This window comes from Arachis ipaensis, chromosome B07 (assembly GCF_000816755.2).
Source record: "Arachis ipaensis cultivar K30076 chromosome B07, Araip1.1, whole genome shotgun sequence".
NCBI lineage: Eukaryota > Viridiplantae > Streptophyta > Magnoliopsida > Fabales > Fabaceae > Arachis > Arachis ipaensis.
This window is the reverse complement of record NC_029791.2, coordinates 7,995,079-8,012,237: the sequence shown is the minus strand read 5'-3', so window position 1 is coordinate 8,012,237 and position 17,159 is coordinate 7,995,079. Positions and strand designations below refer to the sequence as shown.

General features: G+C 40.1%; 2 protein-coding genes across 2 annotated transcripts in view; one reads left to right on the top strand and one right to left on the bottom strand.

Annotated features, from left to right (window-relative positions):
- The window catches only part of LOC107608919 (uroporphyrinogen decarboxylase), a gene marked incomplete at its 5' end in the record, with an annotated part of 2,661 nt that extends 2,128 nt beyond the window's left edge, over positions 1-533 (top strand). Inside the window, 1 exon segment of the mRNA XM_016310706.2 lies at positions 1-533. Coding sequence (XP_016166192.1) covers positions 1-265 — 265 coding nt within the window.
- On the bottom strand, positions 603-4,037 carry LOC107608918 (indole-3-glycerol phosphate synthase, chloroplastic). Its single transcript, XM_016310705.2, has 10 exons — positions 3,632-4,037; positions 2,911-3,174; positions 2,639-2,815; positions 2,279-2,353; positions 2,126-2,170; positions 1,884-2,048; positions 1,376-1,454; positions 1,188-1,270; positions 1,029-1,097; positions 603-924 (listed from the first exon to the last, which is right to left on the bottom strand). The coding sequence occupies exons 1-10, from the start codon at positions 3,764-3,766 to the stop codon at positions 838-840; spliced, it is 1,179 nt and encodes a 392-aa protein (XP_016166191.1). The 5' UTR covers positions 3,767-4,037; the 3' UTR covers positions 603-837.

Genomic DNA, 17,159 nt, shown 5'->3' with positions numbered 1-17,159 from the left:
AGGTGTCGACGTAGTTAGTTTGGATTGGACAGTGGACATGGCCGAGGGACGAAAAAGGTTGGGTGCAAACATGGCAGTGCAGGGGAACGTGGATCCTGGTGTTCTTTTTGGTTCAAAAGAGTTCATCACTGAGAGAATAAATGATACTGTGAGAAAAGCAGGTAGAGGGAAGCATATCTTGAATCTTGGTCATGGAATTGTTGTAGGAACTCCTGAGGAGAATGTAGCACATTTTTTTGAGGTTGCCAAGGGAATCAGATACTAGGGAGCTAGTAGCTTTTGTAGATTCATTCTTCTCACTTAGTTTATTTATTTGAGTCCTTATTAGTATTTGTGAGAAATTTATATATCATGTATTTATAAAGTGCCATGTCTCATGGTTGAGCTTTAAATCTCTGAATCTCGGAATGAATTTAGAAAATGTGATACTTCAAGTGAGCAAAGGGAAGTAGAATCAAACTAGAGAGTACCTAAACTTGTAACTTATGTTATTCTACTAGTTATTCACACTGATTTGCTATGATCAATAATCACACATGCAAACAGAATTCTTATAATGAAAGAACCAATAATTCTTTACATTTACAACACAGCCACAAGAATAAGATTAAGGAACAATGGAACATGCTAAGAATTTATGTAAGATTGAATAAATCCAATGGGACAAAACCATATATTTGGTTGAAAAGCATCCTTAGATATACATTAATTTATTTTGGCATAAGTTTACTACTAATAAGAGTTTGATAATTTAATACAATAAAAGGTAGAAATGAGCAGATCAAGGACTCTAGCAAAATCTGTTGACTCAAATATCTCAAGAAATGTTTGGTGAATTCAACTGAGAGATATATCTTTGCCAAAGAGGTTGGTGATTCCCTTCCTAGGATCGTTTTGTTTCACAATAGACTCTCCAACCAATACCTGCATAAAAGTAAAATTGGCACATTAACATTATATGATACAATTGGTTACAAAAATTTAAGTCAAAATCACTTTTATGTACATATTAAACTTGCAATACTTACAGCTTTAACACCTGCTTCTTGCACATATGCAATATCATTTGGTGTGAAAAGACCAGATTCTCCTACCATCTGAAGAAGCCATAAAACCATTAGCAGGGTTAAGAAGATTCAGATAACATCACTTTAATTTAACTGCAATTAACAGAAAAGGCTACTTACAATTATGTTTCTCTCACGGACTATCTTGCCTCGCTCTCCTTCGAGAAGTTTCTTCGTATTGGCAATATCCACCTCGAATGTTTCTGCAAGCCAATAAAGGTAAATCAATCATTGATGATCCTAGCCTCAAAGTTTAGATATATTCACAAATTGACCAAAAAGGATGAAAGACAAATAATAACGCCTACCAAGATTCCGATTGTTGATGCCAATAAGCTCAATCCCCTCTATGCCAAGAACACGATCGAATTCCTTCTCGTCATGCACCTAGAAGAAACCAATCATAAGATTTTCAAAATAAGAGAAGGTTTCTTTCCTCCGAGCCATCATGAAATAAAACGTTCGGTGCACAGTTGACCTATGACTATGAGGTAATAACAAACAAGAATATGCCAAACAGATTGAGTATCACATTCATGAAACCTTTTATAGCAATTCATGGTTTCAGCCTAAATACCACACAACAATCAAATTCTTGTCTTAAAGAAAGAAATCATTACGTTAATGAATTAAATTTGTATATATGCACTATTCACACCTCAACTCATATCAGGTCCACATAAAAGACAAGTTTACACTATATAATATGATTGAATTCAAAATTAACATCATATATCAGTAAAATCACAAAAGGTTCCATTAGTGTTTGATGTTATATGAAATTAAGGGAACAAAACAAAGAAACACAACCGGTACCTCAACAAGTGCTGCCAGTCCAAGTATTTTGCATATCTTAATCATGTATTTTATGTCAAGATCAGGCAAAACAGCAGCAATTAAAAGCACTGCATCTGCACCTTTGATTCGAGCATAATAGAGTTGCCATGCATCTATGATGAACTCTTTGCACAACAAAGGACACTGCAAATTTTTTTAAGAGTCAATAACATGGCCTACATAAAGCATGAAACCACAGTAATGCAATTCAGAAAGCAAACCTTTACTCCAGCCTTTCTTATTAGCTCAAGGTTTTCAAAGCTTCCCTGAATAAATAAACCAGGATTAGTTTTTATTTAGCATCGGAATAAGACCAATTTCTCACTTGACCAAATATTATAGAGTTTCTAACAAATTTCAAGTTAGTTGTTTACCTTAAAATACTTTTGATCTGTCAGAACACTTAGACATGCCGCTCCACCTCTCTCGTAAGCTTGAGCAATTTCAACCTATAAGATCAGCAATCAAGAGCATATATCATGAGGGACGAAACAACTCATTTTGGTGGTCATGACAAAGGGATAAGAACAATTCATAGTGTATGAGGGAAGCAAAAAGCTTAAGATGTTTGAATGAAGAAATTGATACAGCATGAAATCATTTAAGACCTATCACTGCAAACATGACTCAAATCAAGCACCTATGATGTAACAAGTCCAAAGCTGTTACAAAGAAACAAGAAACATAACAATTCTAGCAATAAAAACAATAGCAGAAAAACAAAATGAACTTACTGGATCAAAGTTCTCTCTCAAGACACCTCTACTTGGTGAAGCCTTCTTCACTTCAGCTATCAATCCCGGAAGTCTAGTTCGCTCATGTGCCGCCCTCAAAGCACCAATAAAATCCCGCACAGGAGGAGCATTTTCAAGGTCCTTCTTCAGAGAAATGAGGGGTTTTCTTTCTTTAAGCTGAAAATCAAATATTACTCAGCATTAAAGCAGTTTTTTCCAGAATATACATATATACAGAAAAACCGAGAATAAAGCAAATCAACCATCAGTACCTGTGAAACTTCTACATCCTTGTTCCACACAATCTCTTCCAAAATGTTACGGGGCGTATTGCCCTCATTCTGCAATCGGAACTCGAAGGGTCCTACGTAATGCAAAGGGGGTCCTGTTGGTGGTCTCCTCCTTATCCTGATACCCTGGCTAGCAGCAACTTCATCTTGGAACATTCCCACTTCCCACTCCTTCACTTTCAGTGCCTCTACCACAGATTCAGCAGAGGTTGCAGCAATTGTAGCCGAACCCTCAGTAGACTCCACCTAATCAAACCATCCACAGAAACAAATGATTAAAAAAACTGATCAGGGTTCCTCCAAAATTGAAAAAAGTGTTCTGCACTCTGCATTCCAATTGAACCCAAGTTCTACTTCTATAACACATATTAACATTCACAGCATATTAAGGCTAATTATTACAATCAGTTTCATCATTTGGACTAGTCAAATTCATGTGGTTGCAATTGATTTATTCCAATGGTTCTAATCTAAACTTATCCTAATCAGTGAACCACAAGAAATCCAACTTAAGAGACAATAACACATGATAAAATCAACTGGGATTCCTCATAAGTACAAGATTCTGCAATTCATACACCAATTGAACCCAAATCCAAAATGAAAAATCAACATACCCACAAAATTAAGAGATACCCATATCAATGCACAACAAAACCCCAACAAAAGATATAAAATTTATGGTAATAATAAAAAAAATCACCTGAGCACGGACAGAGAAAGTGAAAAACGGGTTTCTTCTAGAAACATTCACTTGGGTTGAGGTAATCCAACTTCTAGGTCTGGAAGATGATGAAAAGGCCTGAAAGGGTACCTTGAGGGAGGTCAAACCTTCCATCTTGAAGCAGCAACAGCAACAGCAGCAACAAAAGATTAAAGCTTTGAAGAGGGTGTGTTACAAAAACAAACCTTGGACTACAAATAATGGAGCAACGTAAGAGGGAAGAACAAGTTTTTTGATTTTGGGATGTGTGGTTTTTATATATGTGGCATGTAACACGTGCGGCTCAGGCTTCTTTTCCGATGACAGAATCTGTTGTTGATTTGTGTTTTCTGGCTGATACATGATTTAGTTGGGGATTCTGGATTTTGAACATGAGGGGAAAATGGTGCCAGAAAAAGAAAACTCATAAATTGTAATAAATCAATTTATTAATATTATTTTATTGGAAACATTTCAAGTGTATCGAGAGAACTCGTGTACCAGTTATTTTAATCGTTGATTTCAATTAATATTTATTATATATTTTTTTATAATTCAGATCAACGGTTAAACCCCGGTGTTCCCCATACACTTGAAACTCTTCCACTGATAGCCTATTATGACCAACCCAATGGAATGTGGTTAAAGTTAGATTTCTTAGGAGGAGCTCGATTTTTGATTGAGGAATTGCATCCATGGAACTTTATAGGGCAAGTTCAAGTTCCATCCCCTCCATGCTTTTTACGTCTGCCCAAAAATCTTCGAAGTGGAGCATATAATGAAATTGAATTCCCTCAGTTTCAGTTCAGTTTTGATAAATTCGTGACAAATTCAGATATGCAATTTCAACGATTGGTAATATATTTAAATTTTCTTAGTTTAAGTCGTTCATTATTAGAATAATTTTTTAATATATTTTGATTTTTTTTCAGAAATTACCAGCTTTCTTTTGCATGCATGCAATGCCATTGAGGGGAATAAGAGTTAGTTTGGTTTCTCGGTGTGGCAATTCTATACCTTGCTGCATTGTATGGATAGCGGATGATGAAGCTTATCTAACAAGAGAATGGATTGATTTTGCACGAATTCTAAATATTGAAACTTACGATGTTATTTCAATTGGTTGTCGTTACAAGAATAATTTTATACTATACGTGACTAAGGACTAGAATAGGTTCAATATTACTTAGATAATTTGGTTTTACTATTAGTATTTGATTAAATTATAATTATAGAATTTTAAATGATTGCCTCAATTTATATATATTACGATTATTTTTTGTAGATGTACTATTTTGTTTGGTGAAAGTTTCAATCACTTTAATTAAATTCTGTCTTTGTGCCTTAACTTATACAGGTAGTAATATGTTACATATTATTTGGTATATCTAAATAGTTATTTTTTGGAGCAAGTCGTGAAGATAGCCGACTTTTGAGGTATCTGGTCGGTGTAATAAAAGGCTCAACTCTTTTGGGTTGGGCCTTTTTTCTTGGATCCTGGGCCTTAGTGTTGGGCCAGGGTATGAACAGTGCCCCTACTCGAGCCCAATTTCCTTCAAGATTTGGGTTCGAGTATTCTACTCGGGGTCGTAGCCGACTTGTTGGGGGACCGACGTGATGGTCTGTAACCGACGTGACTTTTCGTGACCTTTTGGTTCTGACAGTTACGTCTAATCAAGGGTCGCGTCCGTTAGGGATTTGCGTAGGGATTGATGACCTTGGTAACGGTGCATTCTTATTAATGACTGCTCCGCTTTTACCATTATGCCCCTAGCATGTTTATAAATACTTTCCCTCTCCTTCGTTATTTCGTTTCTACGATTTAAAATTTTCTCTTCTTCTTTACTTGCTCGTGGTGCAACCTCTGTTCGAAAGCTTTCATCTTCCTTTCTTTCACACCCAGACAAAGGTTAGTCCTTTCTTCTCTTTTCTACGAAAAAAATGCTTCTGGCTTTCATGCTTAGAGAGAAGTTGGTTTGTAGGTTCTGACTCCGTATTCCCCTTAGAGACCTTGTTTTTTATTTTTCTTTTTCTTTTTCCTTTGTAGGTTTTTCTCACCTTTTAGGAAAAATAATGGCCTCTGTAGACATTCTTGCTCAGTGGGTTGATGTCACTGTATTAGAAGAGGAACCTTTGGTGGATGCCGAATTTATCACCCACCTTCGCACTCATCACCGGCTTTGTACGTCTGAGGAGGATGAGTCGAAATATGAGTTAGTGGCCCCAGGTCCGGAGGACCGGGTGTGTTTTGGGAGGGCCACTGAGGCGGCCCCTCATTTCTTCTTCATGTACGAGAGTATGATTACCCGTTTGGGTGTTTTTCTTCCGTTTTCCGATTTTGAAGTTGATGTTTTACGCCACTGCCGAGTTGCTCCTACTCAACTTCATCCCAACTCTTGGGATTTTTTGAAAATTTACCAGTTCATCAGTCATGCCCTGGAATTTCCGACGTCTTTGAGGATTTTTTTCTATCTCTTCCATATGACCAAGCCCTTTAGTGGGAAAAATAATAAACAGCAATGGGTGTCCCTCCGAGCTATCCAATGTCGAAGGGTTTTCACCCTTTTTGATGAATCTTTTCATGACTTCAAAAATTATTTTTTCAAAGTGCAAGCTGTAGAGGGTCACCACCTCTTTTTTCTGAATGATGACTCTTCTCCTCGCTTTCCTCTATATTGGCTGGAGGCCTCCCCCTATGAGAAATATGGCCTGGATGACCTGGATGAAGTGGAGGCAGCCATTGTGGGGTTCCTCCGAGAAGTGTGGGGGAGGGCCCCATATTTGGACACTAAAAAGTTTCTCCAGGGGTCCCCGACCTTTGTCCAGGCACAACTAGGTGGCTTTTACTTGTTTATTAAATTTCTGACTTGTCTGACTTGCTTTTCCAACTTGTCTAATCTATTGGTTGTTACTTGTTTTTGCAGAGATGGCGAAGAGGAATTCGAATGAGTCTTACCAGAGAGTGCAGGAAGTTAAAGCGAGGTCCCGGGCCAGGACTGGTGGTGCCAGGGCGGTTATCCCTCCTCCTCCCCGAAATTTAGGGACTCCTTCAGAGCCCATTGTGATTTCAGCTTCTTCTCAGCCGCCCCCCTCTCCCTGACCTTCTCCTGAGCCAGAGAGGAAGAAGCGCAAGGCTTTGGAGCCTGGCTCTTCCTTGGAAGGTGAGGTTAAAATTGATGCCCCTGCATTCATCCGGAAAAACATCTATCCCCATACTCGTATAGGTATGGATGATGTTTCTGTCCGGAACCACCTTACCTCTCTGGCTGAGGAGAGTATCAGGGCAGCGGGGGTCTGTACCAAGCTCTTGGATATCTTTGAGAAGGCCCCTCTTAGTTCTTTGGGTTCAACCTCGAAGGTTGAAGAGTTAGAGGGAAGACTTCTCATGTATCAGGAGCATGAGAAGGAGTTGAAGAAGGAAGTTACCAAATTGAGGGAGGAGAGAGATAGCCTTCGGGAGAAGGAGAGCAAGCTGCAGGCTCAGTGCAACATGGAGGTGGGCTTGAGAAAGACTGCCCAGGAGAGTTACCAGAGCTTGTTCGAGGACCTTGTGGGGGTTTAAAAAGATTTGCTGAATGCTCGGGCTGCCTACGCCGAGTTGGAGGACTCCATTGCTGAGGGATTTGAGGAAGCTTGGAGGATTTTTAAGGATCAGGTCGGAGTCATTGCCCCCGACTTGGATCTTTCCCCTTTAGATCCCGACAAGGTTGTGATTGATGGGGCCATTGTTTATCCCCCAGCACCTCAGGTTGTCTCCGAGTCAGAGTTGAAGACTCGGGAGCAAAGAATCATTGAGTCCCCTCCTCGTTCGAAGGATGCTCCGAGTTCCTCAAAGCCCCAAGGTTCCTCATCTCCGACTCCTATGGATACTTCTCTCCCTGGCCCTGAAGCTGCTCCAACTACTCTTCTTGGTTCTGGTGGTGATCCGTCTACTCCTCTGCAAAAATAATTTTATTGGCTATATGGGGGCCCGTCCTGTGGGTCCCCCCTTTTTTAAACTCTTTATATTTGTTTGTTGGTGGTGGTGTTTGTTGAACAATTTCTTCTGGCCTTTTAAGGCCGTAAACAAAAAATATCCTTTTTGATAAGGGTTTAAGTTAACAAAATAAATACCCTTTTTTGGATAAGGGTTTAAGTTACCTTATGCGTGTATGCTTTTCTGACTTCTGTTTTTGAAAAAAAACCCTTTTTGATCTTTTCAGTTTTGAAAACCTTTTTCCTGGCTGTCTGTCCTTTTGGGTTCCTTTTCTCTAAGGACTTCAGGATAGTACTTATGCTTTAATAGGTTTTTCGATCTCTTTTGCTATTCCTTTTACTCAACTTTGTGATTTATTGAGTTCCTATGACTTAGGTTATTTTTGTGATGCGTTTTCTTTTCTACTCAGATTTTCATTTTGACTTATGAGTCTGAACGTTTCCGGGTTCTTCGCGATCATCTTTTATAACCTCTTTACACCGACTTGTACCTCGTCGTTTTATCCTGACGACCATCTAGGTCGGTTCATGGGATTTTCACGTTTTGTCGAGCTTAAGTCGGCGCGTTTCGTAGAAAGAGAAAACTAGAAGGAATTTATAAGAGATATTTGTGAAATGAAAAAAGATCTTTATTTATTGGGAAGGTACCTTATTGCTACTAAGGGTTTTTGACAGCCTATTTTTCCTTAGCCTCTACTATGATGCCTCGTTAAAAACCCTTCTCCAGAAAAAACCCTTTTACTTTCGGGAAAAAATCATGAAGTTGGGAAAAGAGTACATCAGGGAGTAGAGTTCGCTTTTAACTGTAGTACCTTTTCATATTACAAGCATGCCACGACCTCGGTAACTCGGTGCCGTTCAGGTCGGTCACCTTATAATAACCTTTCCCTAAGATCTCATTGATTTTGTATGGTCCCTTCCAATTGGCAGCGAGTTTTCCTTCCCCCGATTTGTTGACCCCAATGTCGTTTCTGATCAAGACCAAGTCGTTCGGTGCTAAGGTTCTTCGAATGACTTTTTTGTTGTACCTTGTAGTCATCCTTTGCTTCAACGCTGCTTCTCTTATCTGGGCTTCTTCTCGGACTTCGGGCAGCAAGTCGAGCTCCTCTTTGTGCCCCTGTATGTTTCCGATCTCGTCATGGAGAATCACCCTTGGGCTTTGTTCATTGATTTCTATGGGTATCATGGCTTCTACGTCATAGACTAGTCGGAAGGGTGTTTCTCCAGTGGCGGATTGGGGCGTTGTTCTGTAAGCCCATAGCACTTCTGGGAGCTCTTCAGCCCAGGCTCCTTTTGCATCTTGTAGCCTTTTCTTCAGTCCTGCCAGTATGACTTTGTTGGCTGCCTCGGCTTGTCCATTTGCTTGTGGATGTTCCACCGAGGTGAACTGGTGTTTAATCTTCATACTGGTTACAAGGCTTTGAAAGGCAGAGTCGGTGAACTGGGTTCCATTATCTGTGGTGATGGAATATGGTATCCCATATCTTGTGATGATATTCTTGTAGAGGAACTTTCGACTTTTCTGGGCTGTGATGGAGGCTAGTGGTTCTGCTTCTATCCACTTTGTGAAGTAGTCGATTCCCACGATCAGGTATTTGACTTGTCCCGGGGCCTGGGGAAAAGGGCCTAACAAGTCCATTCCCCATTTTGCAAAGGGCCATGGAGAAGTTATACTGATTAGCTCCTCGGGGGGAGCCACGTGGAAGTTTGCATGCATTTGGCATGGTTGACATTTTTTCACAAATTCCGAGGCATCTTTCTGCAAGGTCGGCCAATAGAATCCAACTTGGATTACTTTCCTGGCTAGTGACTTTGCTCCGAGATGATTTCCACAGATCCCACTGTGAACCTCCTCTAATACCTCCGTGGTTCTCGAGGTCGGTACGCACTTTAACAATGGTGTTGATATTCCTCTTCTATAGAGAATATTCTTTGCCAGAGTGTAGTGTTGTGCTTTCCTCCGGATTTTCTTAGCCTCTTTTTCCTCTTTGGGGAGGATGTCGAATTTCAGGTATTCGACCAAGGGGTTCATCCATCCGAAGTTTAATCCGGTTACTTTAAGGACCACTTGCCTTTCTTCTGTTTTTACCACGGAAGGTTCCTGGAGAGTTTCCTGGATCAAGCTTCTATTATTCCCTCCTGGTTTGGTACTTGCTAACTTGGAGAGGGCGTCTGCTTTGCTATTGAGATCCCGAGTTATGTGTTTGACCTCGGTTTCCGCAAAGTGCCCGAGGTACTCCAAAGTTTTTTCCAAGTATCTCGTCATATTTGGATCTTTTGCTTGATACTCTTCGTTTATCTGGGAAGTCACCACTTGGGAGTCGCTATATATCATCACTTTTGTTGCACCGACTTCTTCTGCCAGCTTTAATCCAGCAATCAGGGCTTCATATTCTGCCTGATTATTTGAAGCTGGGAATTCAAATTTGAGGGAAACCTCTATTTGGGTTCCTCTTTCATCCGCCAATATTATGCCTGCACCGCTTCCTGTTTTATTTGAGGATCCATCTACGTAGAGTTCCCATGTAGTTGGCTTTTCCTCTTGATCTCCTGCGTATTCTGCTATAAAGTCGGTGAGGCATTGGGCTTTAATTACCGTCCGAGTTTCATACCTCAAGTCGAACTCGGAGAGCTCTATTGCCCATTGAACCATTCTCCCTGTAACATCCGTCTTTTGGAGGATTTGCTTCATGGGTTGGTTCGTGCGGACTCTTATTGTGTGAGCTTGGAAGTAAGGCCGTAGCCTTCGTGAGGCTACTACTAAGGAGTAGGCAAACTTCTCTAGTTTGTGGTACCTTAGTTCAGGGCCTTGTAGAACTTTGCTGATGAAATACACTGGGTGCTGACCGACCTCATCTTCTCTTATCAGGGCTGATGCGACAGCCTTGTCTGCTACAGATAAGTATAGGACGAGGTCTTCCCCAGCTATAGGTCGGGTCAAAATCGGAGGTTGACTCAAGAATCTTTTGAATTCCTGGAACGTCTCTTCGCATTCAGGGGTCCACTCGAACTGACATCCCTTTCTCAATAAGGAGAACAGTGGAAGGGATTTTAGTGCTGATCCTGCCAAGAATCTGGAGAGGGCTGCAAGTCGGCCGTTTAGCTGCTGGACCTCTCTTAAGCAAGTCGGGATTTTCATTTCTAGGATAGCTCTACACTTATCGGGATTCGCTTCGATCCCTCTTTGCGTCAGCATAAACCCTAGAAATTTTCCAGCTTCCACCGCGAAGGTACACTTTGCAGGATTTAGTCTCATCCCGTGTGACCTTATGGTGTCAAATACCTGCGAGAGGTCTGCTAAGAGGTCGGCCTCTTTTTCGGTTTTTACCAGCATGTCGTCTACATAAACTTCCATTAGGCTCCCCAGGTGGGGAGTGAACACCTTATTCATCAGCCTCTGATATATGGCCCCTGCATTTTTCAATCCAAAGGGCATGACCACATAGCAGAAGTTAGCTCTGGGCGTGATGAATGAGGTCTTCTCCTGGTCTGGCTCATGCATCGGGATTTGGTTATATCCCGAGTAGGCATCCATGAATGACAAGTATTGATACCCTGAGCTAGAGTCTACAAGGGTGTCAATGATTGGGAGTGGATAAGGGTCCTTAGGACATGCCTTATTTAGGTCGGTGTAGTCGACACACATTCTCCATTTGCCATTTTGCTTTTTGACTAGCACTACATTGGCTAGACATGTTGGATATTTAACTTCTCTGATGAAGCCGGCTTCTAGGAGTGCCTGCACTTGCTCTTCCACTACTAGAGCTCGTTCTGGGCCGAGCTTACGCCTTCTCGGTTGCACAAGTTGGGACCCTGGGTATACCGAGAGCTTGTGGGACATGAGCTCAGGGACTATACCGGGCATGTCGGAGGCTTTCCAGGCAAAGAGGTCAGAATTGTCTCTTAGGAGCTTAGTCAACCCTTGCTTTAGGGTTTCCCCTAGGTTTGCTCCTATGTTGGTATTTTTTCCTTCCTCTTTGCCGACCTGTATTTCCTCAATTTTTCCTCCCGGCTGTGGTCGCAGCTCTTCTCGGGCCCTTGTACCGCCGAGCTCTATAGTGTGGACTTCTTTGCCTTTTCCCCTCAGGTTCAGGCTTTCGTTATAGCATTTTCTTGCTAGCTTCTGATCTCCCCTCACCATTGCTATTCCCGCTGGGGTCGGGAATTTCATGCAAAGGTGGGGAGTTGACACCACCGCTCCGAGTCGATTTAGGGTAGCTCTGCTGATCAAGGCATTATATGCTGACCCTACATCGATGACTATGAAGTCTATGCTCAGAGTTTTGGATTTTTCCCCTTTTCCAAAGGTAGTGTGTAGGGGTAGAAATCCTAGTGGTCTTATTGGTGTGTCGCCTAGTCCGTACAGGGTGTCGGGGTAGGCTCTTAATTCTTTCTCATCCAACCCTAGTTTGTCGAAAGCGGGCTTGAAAAGGATGTCCGCTGAGCTCCCTTGATCTACTAGGGTTTTGTGGAGATGGGCATTGGCTAGGATCATAGTAACTACTACTGGGTCATCGTGCCCAGGAATTATTCCTTGCCCATCTTCTCTTGTGAATGAAATGGTGGGAAGGTCGGATGGTTCTCCTCCGACCTGATAAACTCGCTTGAAATGTCTTTTGCGAGAGGATTTGGTGAGTCCCCCACCCGCAAATCCTCCTGAGATCATATGTATATGTCTCTCCGGAGTCTACGGTGGTGGGTCTCTTTTATCCATCTCGTCTCGCTTTCTCTTCCCATGACCGTCTGACCTTTCTATGAGATATCTGTCAAGCCGGCCTTCTCTAGCCAGCTTTTCTATCACATTTTTAAGGTTGTAACAGTCATTTGTCGAGTGACCATATATTTTATGGTACTCACAGTAGTCGCTGCAACTCCCCCCTTTTTTATTTTTGATGGGTCTGGGAGGCGGCAGCCTTTCAGTATTGCAGATCTCTCTGTATACATCCACTATAGAGACCTTTAGAGGAGTATAAGAGTGATATTTCCTTGGTCTATCGAGGCCGAGTTCTTCCTTCTTCTTGGGTTCCCTCTCCCTCTCTTTTGTTGAGGGGAGATGTCCAGGTCGCCAACTCGACTCTCTCAGTCTAGCATTTTCCTCCATGTTGATGTACTTTTCAGCTCTTTCCTGTACATCACTTAGGGAGTGGGGTGTCTTTTAGATATGGACTGTGAGAAGGGACCTTCTCTAAGCTCATTGACTAACCCCATTATGACTGCCTCAGTGGGCAGGTCTTGAATTTCTAGACATGCTTTATTGAACCTTTCCATGTAGGCTCGTAAGGATTCTCCAACCTCCTGCTTTATTCCCAGGAGGCTTGGCGCATGTTTTACTTTGTCTTTTTGGATGGAGAACCTCATCAAGAATTTCCTTGAGAGGTCTTCAAAACTGGTTACCGACCTCGGGGGGAGGCTGTCGAACCACTTCATCGCTGCTTTCGACAAGGTGGTCGGAAAAGCTTTGCAGCGCGTTGCGTCAGAAGCATCAGCCAGATACATCCGACTTTTAAAGTTGCTCAAGTGATGCTTTGGATCTGTGGTTCCATCATAGAGGTCCATATCGAGGCTTTTAAAGTTTCTTGGAACCTTTGCCCTCATTATGTCCTCACTAAAAGGATCCTCCCCTCCTAGGGGCGACTCTTCTCTATCGTCACGGGAGTTCCGACCTTTGAGGGAGGATTCTAACTTTAAGAGTTTTTTCTCTAACTCTTTTCGTCGATCCATCTCCTCTCTTAGGTGCTTTTCTATCTCCCTTTGTCGCTCCCATTCCTGTTCTAGTTGTTCCAAGCGACTTTGGTGGACATGGACTAATCCCATAAGTTCAGTTGCGTGAGACTGTCCGTCCTTCTCTGATTCACGGCCTTCAGAGGAATTCTCCTTCGGGGTTTTGACTCTGGAGGTACCCTCTCTGTGTTGATTGTTGGTTTCCTGGCGAAGGGTTAGGTCCGCGTCATTATTTCCGGTATCCAGATTCTCTTGTTCGGAATCTGTTTCTACATGACCCTCCTCAGGGGATCTGTCCGCCATCACTGGTTGATCTCTCGGTTCCCCGGCAACGGCGCCAATGTTACGATGGGTAACCGGAGATTAATGGGCTAGATGGTATTGGTTAGCCCAAACGTATGAAAGAGGAGGCTTGCAAGTGGGTTGACGCCTTGGGGGCCTCCGTCTGACTTGTTCGTGAGAAGTGAGGGGGGTGGTACCTGCAAAGACACTCCGATGCCAAAGTCAGCAAAGGGAGCAAAACAGGTCTAGAGAGTATTGGGCTTCTGAGATACCTGAGAAGTGTCAGTGTATTTATAGGGATAAACCCATAACCACCGTTGAAGTAGTTCCGCCTTTCAAGGAGAATAACCGTCCCTTTATCTTAGGGAGGTTAAGATATGACTCCTGGAAGTGGTTAGAGAGATTCTAGGGGCAGTTATCATCTTGAGGGAGGGTTGATCTGCCAGCTAATCCTCGTACTGACTTCTTTGGAGCAAGTCGTGAAGATAGCCGACTTTTGAGGTATCTGGTCGGTGTAATGAAAGGCTCAACTCTTTTGGGTTGGGCCTTTTTTTTTTATCCTGGGCCTTAGTGTTGGGACAGGGTATGAACAATACTCATATCATGAATAATAATCTAAATAATTATATATTAACAAAATATAATTTGAAATAATTTATAAACAATTACCTTAACAAAAATAATTACTTAATAATTGATTTAAAAATCAATGCAAAAAATAATTTTTAATAATAGTATTATTACCTGGGTAAATAATATAATTTTAAATTATTACTTGAAATATAAATAATATATGAAAATCTATTGAATAAATCAATGATTTTGCACCTTAATAATTTGACAATTATTATTGAATTAACCAGTTAATTGAATTAGTAATAATAATTTCTAATTTCAAATTTTGTATATTAAGTCATTATTAAAAATTGGGTAATAACGATTTACACGGGAAAATCATTGATAAATTCAATTAACCATAAAGAAGATAATATATTAACAGTTTTAGTATATTATTTATGGCAATAGAAATTATTTCCTCAAATTAAATTTTATATAATTATAGTAAGTCTCTATAATTAAAGCAATATAAAACTGCTTCATATATAGCAATAATATTATACATATTTATATATCTCTTCTTTTATCTCTTTTTTAAAATATTGACATATAATTAATGTAGAAAATATATAATATTAAACTGTTTTGTTATGCATATATATGAATTTATATAATAACCCGTATAATTTATACGTATGGCATAATACATATGTCAAAAAAAGATTCCATAATTTTTGAAAACCACTGTTTTGTTATATGAAATTGAAATTGAAATTAAATAATTTTTATTTATATAATTTTTTTCTATTAGTATCCAGTATTTCCATTAAAAATTCATATTGTTTGTAATTAGTGTATATATATATATATTGTTTATTACAAAACTTTCTGTATTAGAATTCTCTATTAATTTGTTCTTCATTTTGAGTTGATTTTGATATTTTCTTACTTCACAGTAAACCAACATATAAAACTTTGTTGGTAGATTTAAGTATTACTAGATTATTTATGGTCATATTGAGTATATATACCTGATTTATTGAAAAAAAATAGATTAAATAACTATTTTATAGTTAATACAATTAACACTATATTAAGAAAAGAAAAACAACGCATACAAGTTATTTTTTTATTAATTAAATTATTATAATTAAAATGAAATTTAACATAACAACTTAAAATTATAATTTCAATCTTATCACGTGCATGGCACGGGTGATTAAACTTGTTTTAAGATATTAAAATCAAACTCATAAGATAATTACTATTTCTTTTACTTAGAATAATTATCATTTTTTAATTAAAGATAAGCTAATTTTGTATATTACGAAAGAAAATACAAGAAGGATTATAAAAGATATAAGTAGCAAGAAAATGAGATTTTTTAAAAATATCGTCTAAAAGATTTACAATAATTTTTAACTGGGAGAGACTGCATAAATTAAATAAATAACACTAAAAAAAGAAAACCATAAAATTAAATTATCTAAATTATTCTATATAGCCTTTCAAGTCAAAGGTGTTGGGTTTTTCTCTCCTTTGTGAGGCCCAAGCCCAACATTTTGAGGGTGTCTCTTACACCCATTGTGCCACAACCCTAGTTCAGATTTTTGGGGTCATTGAGAGTGAGAGAGAGTAGCCACCAAGTGAGAGAGAAGGGGAAAAACAGAATTCCCGTTTTTGCCCAAAGCTGTAAATTTCAAATGTCAGTTTCTCAGTTGTTCACCGTTGGATCGGCTTGAAATTTAAACTGCATGTTCCTATCATCTTTTTCTTCATTCTGGTCGGTGGAGATGTTGATTGGAGATTTTCAGTGAGAGAAATTGGCTTCGCAAGAGAGAAATTAGGTTTCCCGTTTTTACACAGAGCAGCGATTTTGGAACGGCATTTTCTCATTCTTTCACCGTTGGATCGACGTGAAATTTGAACTGTAGATTCTTCACATCTTGTTCTTCATTCTGGATGGTGGAGATTTTAATTGGAGGTCTGCAGAGGGAGAAATTGGCTTCGACAGTAGCTCTGTTTTTGGGTATATTTCATCTTCTTGCTTTTCATTTGTGAGCTTTGGTGCTTTGATGTTTTGGCTGGTTATATGCACATTTTTGTGCTTTATTTGAGACTCTCTTGTACCTCATTTGATTATAGTGGAGCTATTTCATTGGTCTGGACGACTCGTGGTTTTTACCTCTCACATTGAGGGGGTTTTCCACGTTAAAATCTCGGTGTGTTCTTATTATTGCTTTACTTGCTATATTTGCTTGTTATAGTTGCTACCATATTGTGTTGTGAGTGCTTCCATATTGTTCTTGTATTGGACATTTGTGTCGTTTCCGCTGCTAGGCTCTTTTCATACTGGTATCAGAGCCGATGGTTTAATCGGTCTGGTTTAAGGAGTATTCAAGGTGAAGCATCGAAAGTCTTCCCGGCAAAGGTGGTCCGGGCGGCGTGTCCCGCGGTGTTTTGCGGTGGTGTGATGGACGAATACTCGTGGTGGTGAGGAGCTAGAAAGAGGGGGAGTTGATGCTTGATGTGGAGGCTCACACTTGAGGGGGAGATTGTTAGTGTTGCAAGTGTGAGAAGTGTTGAAGTTAGTCCCACATCAAAGAAAGCATGGAAGAGTGAGGAGTTTATAAGATAAGAGACCCATTAACTTGACACCTTAAGGTTTTGAGTTGGATGTGGTGTCTTCTCATCTTATGTTCTCTCACTTGATTCCTCCCCGAATTCTCTCCAATGGTCAAGAGCTCCCCACGGTGGCCCCAACAAGTGGTATCAGAGCTTGTTGGTATTTTTCTGGGCTTGTGATTTTGTGAACAATGGAAGCTAATACTAATACTAGTAGGATGATCACTCTTAATGGTCCTAATAATGATTTGTGAAAGTCAAAGATGGAAGATTTGCTTTATGTCAAGAATTTTCATCAACCAGTTTTTGGTACAGAGAAACCTAATGATAAATCTGATGACGATTGGACTTTGTTGCATAGACAAGT

Bases quoted from the DNA above. Each gene is read 5' to 3' on its own strand.
- LOC107608918 (XM_016310705.2), bottom strand. From the start codon at position 3,766: ATGGAAGGTTTGACCTCCCTCAAGGTACCCTTTCAGGCCTTTTCATCA. The intron at 3,175-3,631 runs GTGATTTTTTTT...TGGTTTGATTAG, and splicing joins CTTTCTCTGTCCGTGCTCAG to GTGGAGTCTACTGAGGGTTC. The intron at 925-1,028 runs GTAAGTATTGCA...ACTTTTATGCAG, and splicing joins AAGAAGCAGGTGTTAAAGCT to GTATTGGTTGGAGAGTCTAT.